Source organism: Nylanderia fulva, unplaced genomic scaffold, assembly GCF_048542155.1.
Source record: "Nylanderia fulva isolate GAGA-0341 unplaced genomic scaffold, ASM4854215v1 Scaffold9, whole genome shotgun sequence".
In the NCBI taxonomy this organism is placed as follows: Eukaryota; Metazoa; Arthropoda; class Insecta; order Hymenoptera; family Formicidae; genus Nylanderia; species Nylanderia fulva.
Genome location: NW_028191026.1, coordinates 752,015 through 763,217, shown reverse-complemented (window position 1 = coordinate 763,217; position 11,203 = coordinate 752,015). Strand labels below are relative to the sequence as shown.

The window sequence follows — 11,203 nt, the reverse complement described above, 5'->3', positions numbered from 1 at the left end:
TTTATCTCATGTGGCATCATATGCAAGTCGAACAATAAAAATGGAAAAATTCTACGTATAGATATATTCAGGTTTACCTGCTCGTTTTCTTGCCTGAGGAGTTTTGGAAAGGAAAGAAAATAGATTAATTTTCTTTCGTATAGAGCATATGTTGGCATGTAAAAATTAATTGTAACTGCGATGTATGTAATATAGAGCCGGTTAATGAATATAATTGATAATACAAACTCCTCAGGCCAATAAATATATATATATATTATGTGTATTTTATCCTCTGTAATTGTATAATTAAAATTAAATTTGAACTAAATATTTTTGCAGTAGTTTTGTTTTCGTACTTAATATTTCATAAATTGACGATATACATATTAATTTGCAAAATTATATTCTGGCGATATATTTAAATTTAAAACAGAAATACTATATTAGTAATTGAATCTCGGAATAGCTGAAATGGCTATTTAATATGATTGGTCTAAATAAATTGATCAACATTAGTCAATTTAACCCAATCATTTAATTATGCGAGTGATGCAATAAATTGAGTAAATTCCTATCAATCGTAATTTTGAAAAATAAGTCAGAATAAAGCGATCTTACACGAATTACACATTTATATACTGACAGACGAACTTTGTTTAACATCCCGTTGTACGGTCAATCGATCTCCTCGGAATTCTTCGAGTGATATTTCAAAGATAAGCTCATCATTATTAAAAAGATATGAATAAAAAGGGATCAACCTGACAGTGACGTGGGAGTCCGAGCCGGAGCTGGAAGCGGCGGAAGGTTGTTCGGTGGTCGGTGAGGGACGGGAGACGGTCAGTGCCGGAGGTTGCAGGTCCTCGTGGGTTCCTGTGGCGCCTGAGAGCAACAGCAGAGGAAGATTTGGAAACAGCCACGCCGAAGCGGTGCCGAGTTCGCTGAGATCGCTGGCGTCGCTGGCCCTGGAGGACTTGCGACTACTAGCCCGGCTACCCCGATGCACGTGCAGCAGAGCTGACAGCTTACCGCCCCATCCACTTCCGCCCCTACCATCCGCCCCACCAGGGCTCGAAGTTTGCGTCTGCGAGTCCACCTCTTGGGCGATTCTCTCGCGCTCCCTTTTCAACCTACGAGCATACCGTTTTTCTTGCATTATTATGTCATTTTATCGAATGTAATAATATTCCAAATGTATATGTATTATATTTATTATGATATTATATAGCTATTTATAAATATTATTAACTGTAATTGTGGCTTTAAATTCTCCAATATATGTTGACATAAGAAATATGATAATAAATATACTTAATAATAATTTCTCTTATAATGTATGCAAAAATATTCAATTTTAGAAGAAATGTCATCTTTTCGAGTTTATACTCACGCTATGTATTCCCTTATGCAATGTTGAATCAACTTGGCAGCTTTGTCTTGTCGCTTCCAGATCCTCGTGGAAGACACTATCTCTAATTCTTTCCTGGTCGGAAATTGCTTCTTGAACTTAATGTCCATCTGTTCTTGCAGTTTCCTGAAGTCATCTGATTCCTCGACGTGCCCGAGAACGTGCTTGACAAGCGCGTGTAGGATGTCCAGACAATGAATCTTGTTACCCTTTGCGATGGGAAGATTAAAGCTCACCAACGCTACGACGTTGGGCTTTGATATCCCCAGCGGTGGGTCCAGGCTCGCTATAAAATCACTCAGTTGCGAGAAGCTGATAAATTGAGTTGCATGTGGATCGTACCTGAAAAATGGAAATTTTAATTCAAAGTTATAGAGAATTGTTATCTTATTATGATTATTTTTAAAGTCTCTAAAATGTTGCAAAACTTAAATATACATAAATTCCGTCAAATATACGTAAATTTTGTTGTATTACAGAGATTTAAAGGAAACAAAAGAAAGTTTCTGTAAGTTGCTTTAATTTATTAAATTTTTTTTTTAATTACTTCGACCATCGGATGTAGAACATCTCTAAGTCATCCTCGACGATACCAATTTCCTCCTCTTGATGAGCTTGATTGAAGTTTTCTAAGATGATGGCAATGTACATATTAATGACTATCATGTAGCTAATGATAATAAATGATGTGAAGTACGTGATCGCGAGCAATGGATATCCGCAATCTCCGTTCATCTGCCGGCTGTTTGGAGTGGGATCACATTCGGGTGGTTGCACCATCAGCGATTCCAATACGTCGTTCCATCCGGCCGAGGTCATTAAACGGAATAGCAGCTGCATACTTCTACCAAAAGTTTCAAAGTTCACCTAAGAGATAAAACAAATTTTACTAGATTATATCATACTGCAAGATAAATAAAAAAACACTTTCTATTTTATTCTTACATCTTCTGTCTTTAAGAATATACAAATTCAATTAATTTAATCTAAATACATCTTCATTTACCATATCGTCCAATGCGCCCTGTTTCCTAACATGTCCGAAAACGGACATGCCGATGATGGCATAGATAAACGTGATCAGGGCCAGCAGAGCCCCAATGTTGAAGAGCGCTGGAAGACTGACGACAAGGGCGAAGAGCAGCTTACGAATACCTTTCGCGGCCTTGATGAGCCTCAAGATTCTGCCGATTCTGAACACCCTCACGACTCGCAAGAGCGTCGGGGACACAGGGAAGTCTATCATGATGTCCTCCATAAGTATACCCAGAATGGACGCCAACACTAGTAGGAAGTCGAACAGATTCCATGGCACCGTGAAATAATGATAACGCAGACCCACTATCTTGACAATCGCCTCCAGGCCGAAGACTGTCGTGAAAAACGCGTTAGATACTTCGAGGATGAAGTAAATTGGATGCGGCTGGTTATAGTGCTCGATTCCCATAGTCAGCATGTTGAGAAATATCAAAACGAAGATAGCTATTTCAAATCTGAAAAGAGCGGAAGTTAGATTTTGTCATCGCATTCTTTTGCAGTAAATTTGCTCGTAATCTCGATTGATCAGCGATTAATCATCAGTCTTCTTACGGTGTTACAACACAACATGATGCATGCACGTCTAACATTCGTGCGGTAAAAATGGCGTAAATAGTGTCTGCTGCTGAAACTCGGGGCAAACTTTATATTTAACTCTCGTTCGTTTTCCATTATTAGTTGAAAGAAAACAAATTACATAGAACCACGAAAAAAAAAGATATAACACGGTGATATAAATAATTCAAGTCTCTCTGCAATGGTTTTGCAGAGATATACATTATAATAAGGCTGCATAAATACATAACTCTAAACTCGTTAAAAAATAAAAAAATAAAAAAAGGAGAGACAGAGAGAACAAAACTTTTTCATTCATAACTCACGCATCGAGACCGCTGTAATAATTCTAGCATACATTTCCCCATTGTGTAGTTAATTTTACATTCGCGTAGATTTTATTTATGAGAAGATAGATAGGAAGAGAGAGTTCGCATCTAATAACCAGTGAGCGGAATTATAAAGTCACGATGTATGCGTAAGCTCTCAGGCAGCAGCTTATCTCGTCTATTATGTACCGTTGTATCTCACTATATACCGACAATGAATCTACAATTTAGAAGCGGCGAGCGTAAATGTCCTTCGGGTATCGATTTTCCATTACTCCGAGTAACAGAATGCAGAGTCGCGACATTTATCTTCCGCGGTCTCTTGCCTCTTGGCCGGAACCGCTGAAAAGAAAATTCACGCATTGTGTCATGGCGATTTGTATACATATTGCAATGCATTGGAGAGAAAAGTGTTATCGCACGAAAAACGAATATTCCACATGTGTACCAAGAAATTTATGTTAACTATCCGACACTGAACCGCATTGCGTTAAATCTGGCAATCGAGAATGAAGAGAAACGAGCAAATAGAAGAAAAATCCTTCAACTCTTTAATATTATACATTAATTTTCATTGATCTGAATAATTGATAAAAAATTGATAAAATGAAAATTATGTCATTTTAATTTTTAAAATGTACAGGACAAAATAAAAAAATCAGCTTTGAGATAAAGTATTTAATAAAGTATATTTCTTCTTACCTCTTCTTCGATCCGCACCATCCTGTCATCATAGATGAATGATGAACCGGAGTTGAAGATAATAAGTTTTATAGCTCCCAATAATGACAAACTTGTTGCTGAAAGTCACGATGTTTCCTTTCGACCTTTTCATTTTTAATTTATACGTCGTTGATTGCCGATGAATAATAACAACTCGTAACTCGAGCAATCTCTGCGAGCTCTTAGAACCTACCTATACGAGCTTGACCGAAAATCTGAACAAAGTACATCGCGATGCAAATCCTGGGAAGCACGTATCCAAGTGCAACGGCGTGAGCAATGAGGAGGTGCAGTCGTGTAGCTCTTTCAAGCTACTTTGTGAAGTAGAACAATTTGCGACACAGACATACTTTGTACTAATCCGTTTCCACGTACATATATATTATCGTTAAAGGAATATAGACTTACCGTCCTGTCAAACTAGCAAACTAGTCGAATCGTCGAGAATGGAAAAGCTAATAAAATGTGTATCAAATAAAATATATTAAATAAATATAAAAAATAAAAAAAAAAATATATATATATATATATCAAATAGAATATATTAATATACAAATATTAATTAGTCTTCAAGAGAGAAAATCTACAAAAAAAAAAAAAAAAAGAATGCGACATTCGGAATTTATTGGTACACTGGATGTGTATGATATCGATCGTTTTGTGTTCGTCGATTGAGCTGGCAATTTACGTTGTCAGCGATTTAGTGTAAGGTGTCTGTGATTTGCACAGGAGAATATGCACCTGCCGCATTGCTCGCGCATACGCTGCAATCGCACACATGCTGCACAGTCCGATCGCCATCAAATCCGTCGCATAATACTTTTTACGTCACTTTGACCGCACCATTTCTACGCATTCATTATGTGTTCCATTTCACATTTAAATAAAAAATACACATACACAGAATCCAATTGCATTAAAAAAAAAGCCAGATTAACACTTTGGCAATTTGAAATAAAATTGTGATGAAAAGATTTGATATAGATAATACAAAACAATTTAAAAAATCAGAAAATGTTTTACATATAAAATTGTTAGGCTACACATTAGTATTAATGTAAAATTTACAAAATAATATTTATTATCAATACAAATAAACTTTTTAAATAAAAGGAAAAGAGGGATAATTTATTATAATGATCCTATGCATTGCAATGATAGAATGATGAGAAGAAAGTTTTATAAAGAAAATGTAGAAAACATTTTTAATATTAGATATTAAATATAAAAAAAAACCTATTTTTTCCTTAAAATAATTAAGTTATTATTTAAAATAAAAAATATAAAATATCTCGTATAAAGAAAATTAGTTTTAATTGCCGCGATTATAATAAAGAATAAAGTCTCGGTATTGCCAAAGTGTTATAAATTACATCAATTTGTACGATAATCACCAGAGAAACAATTATAAGCAACACAGTTCTTTACATCAAGTGCTAATGTGCTTTTTTTGTTGGCCACAAAGCAACATATAATTACCTGCGAGAATTGGACAGGTCGTAGAACATTGCGAGGAATTGGTTCATCGGACGTTTTATAACTTTTTGCGGCTTTTTACGGCCAAGCTTTTTCATGGCAGTGTAGTAGTGTTTTTGACTTTCGGTCAAAAACATTTCTAACACTCCACCTTCGTACTGAAAGAAAAATTGTTAATTTATTATTTCACAGCTAAATCAGGCGCGAGTTTTATGAAATTCAAAACACTAAAATTAAAGCTTGCACAATCAAAATTATTTTTAAATTATTATACTTCAATTGCTTCTAAATGTAATTCTCAATAAAAGGATGTATAAATCAATGAAAGATGCATCTTTAAAGTTGTCGAATTATATACAATTGCATTTTCTTTTGCATCATGACTGTCTATTCACAAATGCTGCTTTCGTTTTGTGTCAAAATTTTCATAATTATATACGTAAAAGATTATTCTCGTTTTATGTGTCGAATTGAAATGGAAACAAAATATTTTTTCCACGTGATAAAAAAACGGATCAATATTTTAAGAATTTAAAACTGTCTGTGGCGAGGGTAACACTCACCTTTTTCTTCAGCATGTTAAAATTGTCTATGATCACTCCGATAAATAGATTGAGCGTGAAGAATGAACCGCAGACGATGAAGATGACGAAGTAAAGGTAGGCGTACAGATTTGCTTCCCGTTGCGGTTGCAAATCCACCCCTCTCGCGTCTACAGCATCCTCCATCACCTCCATCCATCCCTCGAAAGTCGCCACTTGAAACAAAGCCAGGTAAGCGATGCCAACGTGATCGAAAGTGATCTTGCTGTTCTCCCAAGAGTAGTTTTTGCTGAAACACTCCTCCTTGGTATTCACTATCTGGAAACGAAATAGTCGCATCGTCAAAAATATCACCATCAGTTTCAAAATTAATAAAACTGTTAAAAAAAATTACTTTTTATCAATATACTACATAAATATTAAATGACAATCTCTTCATCGCTTTATTTCGACATTCAGACTGATTCACTTACCGAGGTGTCCAGCATTTCTCCGTATTCATCGATGCATTTGAAAAACTTGCCGCCAAAGAATTGAACGCCGATTATCGAGAAAATAAGCCAGAACACGAGACAGACGAGGAGCACGTTGAATATACTGGGTATTGCATACATCAACGCGTTCACTACGATCTGCGAAGTCGGGAAGAAAAGGTTCCTCTTAGTGATGTATGCGCAAGTGCAATTCGTGTATTGTATGTATATATCGTACGTGACTTCAAACGCGAGTTTTTTTTAGCCTGTTCTCGATATTTACCCTCATGCCTTGCCATCTCGAGATCGCCCGCAATGGCCTCAAGGCGCGCAACGTCCTCAGGGATCGTAATACTTTGAGGTTCTCATTTTCCTCTATCAAAAGACTAAACATGGATACCTGTTCAGAAAAAAAGTACAATTTAATCCCAATATTGCTCGTCTAACTTTTAAAGAGATTCATGCAAAGAAATAGATCTCGATTTTGTGTTCTGATCTAAAATTGAAGCTAATCCAACAAAATTATACTATTTTTACTTGGCGCATTTGTGCGTGAAAGAATTTTTATGACAGTTTACTTGACAGAGCAAAGAGTAGAGGTATCACATATTTCTAAATGATAATCTAATTAATTGCCACAGATATAATTGCACAAATGTTCTAAAAGTCTATCGATTATGTGCAAAAAAAGATATATAAAAAATTAAAATAAGTTTCTTTTTCTGTGTAATATTCGATCTTTAATTTAAATAAAATCTTATATATGTATATATTGCATATATCTAGAAGTATAATGTAATTATAGAGTAAATGTAATAAAAAATGTATTGAAAATCTTGTGCAAAGAATTATAAATAACAAGCTGTGCAGAAATTCAGAGATTTGCAAGCATCACTGATTAAGCAAGATTGACACTGCGTATGTACATACATGCATGAAAAAATAGGATGTTTGTTTATCTTTAGTTATATTTATGAAGACATATGTATGCAGAGAATTCCAATATATCTTCTGGCATATATATTAGACATTATAAAATTGTACTTTTTTAATTAAAAATAAAATTATGTTTTATACAGAGTTTATACAATATCTTCTATTTAATTTTTAAATGATGGAAAATCAATGATATATCTTTTGTAATATAAAGTATCATGTAAAATATATAAAAATCAGTTTTAAATATATAAAAATCAATTTAAATAAAATTATATAAAAAAGAAAAACAATGCTATTTATAAGAAACCAGAAAATATATATTTGATTATTTAACAGAATATTTTGATATCTTTTCTTTATTTACCAATTTATTAGTTATCTCTTTCGTGCATGAGCGATTTGAATTAACGACTCATTAACCCACCTGCTAATTCGTATACGATTAAAAAACAAGATATGTGAAACATGTATTTATGTAAAAATTATATGTTTAATCGACACTGTACAATCAGATACTGAGACATTAACTTTCAACGTACCTGGATCCATGGGGCCACATATAAAAACATGTAAAGACAAGGAAATACGGAAACAATGTTCAAACAATTATCACGCAAATTTTGTCTAATGTATGCTCCCAATTATTTTTTTCTTATCGTGTGTACAGGGTGAACCATCTCAGTTTATGATATAAAATAACTATTACAATTTTCATTGCAAACGAAAGAAATAAATATTAAATTAAAAAAAACTTTTAATCACTATTTTAATCAGTTTTGAAAAGGATATCTATATTAATTATTATTCTGTGCGTTATACAATGGCATATATAATACACGTATGTATAATAGACGCTTCTCGTTAGTAATGAAAATTGTAAAAGCTATTCATTCAACAAAGTTAGGTGGCTCACTCTGAATACAAATACGTATAATAATGCTTGATAAAGGGCAAGCAAGGAAATTGACAAATACAACTCATGCTACAATGATACACGCGCGCGATTGCGCGTTTTTGCATTTTGCTTAGATCTAAAGATTCTGATCGTACTTACGAAAACGATTATAAAATCCAGGATTGTCCAGAAACTGGTGAAGTATTTACAGAAGCCTAGGGCTAGCCATTTTAAGAGCATCTCGATGCTGAAAAGCGTGCAGAAGCCAAGATTGGTCCAGTAGAGAATGTTCTTTAAAAAAGGATTGTCGTCCAAGTAGATATCCTCGAAGCACAGCGTTATGGAAGATGCGAAAATTAAAACTAGTATCATCCATTCGAAAGCGGGCGTATCCACCACCGACAAGACAACCGTACGAATTCTTATCCACTTCTTGCCGATATCCGTGGCGAGGCAACGATTAATACAGCTACATCTGAACACAATCATATGTATATTAAGTATTTGAGCGCAATAGAAACATTTAGTGTAAGTATTAATTAAAATATGATTCTCGAGATAATTTTAAAATTTATTTTAAGTAATTTTAGCGTATGTTTTATTTAAAAAATGTTTAAGTCGACGTGAATGAAAAAGAAAGTAGAGAAATGTCTTACTTTTGATAAAAGTGTTGAGGAAAGCAATCGAGCGGCTCCCTGCGTTCCTTATTCCTGCCGAACCCCGGGAACGAGCCCATCCCGTCGATGTATCTCCCTTTACTGTCTCTTCTACCTCCGACCGTGAGTTCGTCCACGTAACTCACGAGGGCGTGCCAAGGACGTTTCTCCATACCTTCCTTGCGCGGAGGTGGTTTCTCTTCTGGCAGCATAGCTGCTTCTTCATCCGTCTTGTTAACGTCTTTGAGCACTTCCAGCTCTATACTTTCCTCAGGATTGATCTCGTTACTGTTACCCTTCTCAGTCAATTTCTTGTTCTCCTTAACTGTCTCCTGACTGCTCTGGCTGTAGGTGGTGAGAGTGGCCTGACGATAAATCGGATCGTATGTAAAGACCGGCTGATTGAGACTCTCCTGATACGACCTATTGTAAATATTGTCTTTAGGAAGGCTCAGCACGGTCTCTTGGATCGCATATTTCTCCTTATTCTCTTTGTCCATCACCTCGCGTACGATTTGTTCCAGTCGAATGTTCTTCTCGTTCTCGGAATTCTCCTTGCGATGTTTCTGTTTGCGTACAATCGATCTTATACGATCGAACGATCGCGCGAGCTTCGACTCTTCGCCGACCTCCTCCTTCTTCTGCTTCAGTTCCTCGGAATTAAAGCTGTTGAGCAACAACGCCAAGAAGAGATTCAGGACCATGAAGTTTCCCATCACTAGAGCCGGCAGAAAGATGGCGAAGCACGTGCCTGGCCCATCGTTTTTTCTGCGCGCATGCAATCCCACAGGGGCTCGATCCATTCACCGCACAGAATACGGAATATCATCATGAATGAATGGAAAAAATCGTTGAAGTTCCAGCGTGGCACTGGGTCTGGGTAGAACTTGTCCAGGGTGTAGTCTTTACTGAATAACTGCATGCCGATCACAGCGAATATGTAGATCACAATCACCAGCACGAAGGTCAGATTACCGAGCGCGCCGATCGTCGAAATAATGATGCTGAGAAGAACTTTCATGGTCGTCCAAGACTGCGCCAGCTTTAGAACACGCAGCAGTCTGAGACCACGTATCACTGACAAACCGTCCACCAGCTCGAACGTTAAATCGATAAGCGACGCGGAGACGATGATCAAATCGAAGTTGTTCCAGCCGTTGTTGAAGAAGTCCTTGCTTAGCGCCAGAAGTTTCAGGCAGCATTCGAATGTGAAGATGCTGGTGAACACTTTGTTGCCGATGTTGAGCGCCTGCCGTATCGACTCGCTCATGCCATGATGCTCCATCGCGAGGAAACCAGTGTTTAGAACGATGCAGAGGGTGATCATTAGCTCGAACAAAGGATCTCTCACCACCTTGACACAATTCATTTTAATGCCGCCATATGGTTACGAAAAGAATCTCTTTAATTCGTGCAATTCGCGTGACTTTATTTCTCTTGTTATTAAAGTTGAAAAAAATTATAGGAAACTTATTATTTTATACATACACATTTCTCTAAATTTTATAAAAATTTAAAAAATTCGATATTGCTGTTTTCAGATAATATTCGCGTAATTCTAAGCATTTAATTAATCACAACAAATGCAAATTTCCCCAGGATATAAGTTTACTTGAGATCTTTAAAATAGCGGATATCATGAGTTTACCTTATACAGACAATTTTGAAATCGTAGCCATCCTTCGTAATCTACGCAGCATTGAATACATTTATCGCAGTTTCTATCTGGAAGATCATCTGTAAACACACATATTGCACATATATCTATGTTAGATCAACTGCAATGTAAATTAAAAAAAAATCCCGATATTCCAAATTTAATTAAAAAATATTACAATAGCTAAAACTATAATTTTCTTTTTATCCCTCTTTTCTTTCGTGGAATATGCAATATGAAAATTTTATTAATTCAGTTATATGGTCAATATTTATAGCCAATATTGTTTCAATAAATAAATGCAGTACGTGCGGCCAATACTTACTATTGCAGCTTAGATATTCAATATTTTAATTAATTAAACCAAAAATTGTGCAATTCTAACAAAGCAAGTTTCAACGCAATTTTAAACGAGTATATAGTAGTTGAGTAAAAACATTTTCACGTTAAATTAGCCAGAAAAATTTACTAATACACTTTACAGCGAGTGTTGTTTCAATAAATACATATATCGTCCAACAATAAATATT

At 35.5% G+C, this 11,203-nt stretch overlaps 1 protein-coding gene across 1 annotated transcript in view; it reads right to left on the bottom strand.

Moving 5' to 3' along the window:
• Window positions 1–11,203, bottom strand: part of LOC114946657 (Na channel protein 60E) — a 100,591-nt gene that overhangs the window by 9,690 nt on the left and 79,698 nt on the right. The window contains 12 exon segments of the mRNA XM_029323275.2: window positions 744–1,112; window positions 1,373–1,732; window positions 1,938–2,257; window positions 2,397–2,883; window positions 5,515–5,669; window positions 6,075–6,371; window positions 6,527–6,685; window positions 6,810–6,926; window positions 8,520–8,835; window positions 9,017–9,779; window positions 9,782–10,370; window positions 10,665–10,753. Of these exon segments, the coding sequence (XP_029179108.2) occupies window positions 744–1,112; window positions 1,373–1,732; window positions 1,938–2,257; window positions 2,397–2,883; window positions 5,515–5,669; window positions 6,075–6,371; window positions 6,527–6,685; window positions 6,810–6,926; window positions 8,520–8,835; window positions 9,017–9,779; window positions 9,782–10,370; window positions 10,665–10,753 (4,021 nt within the window).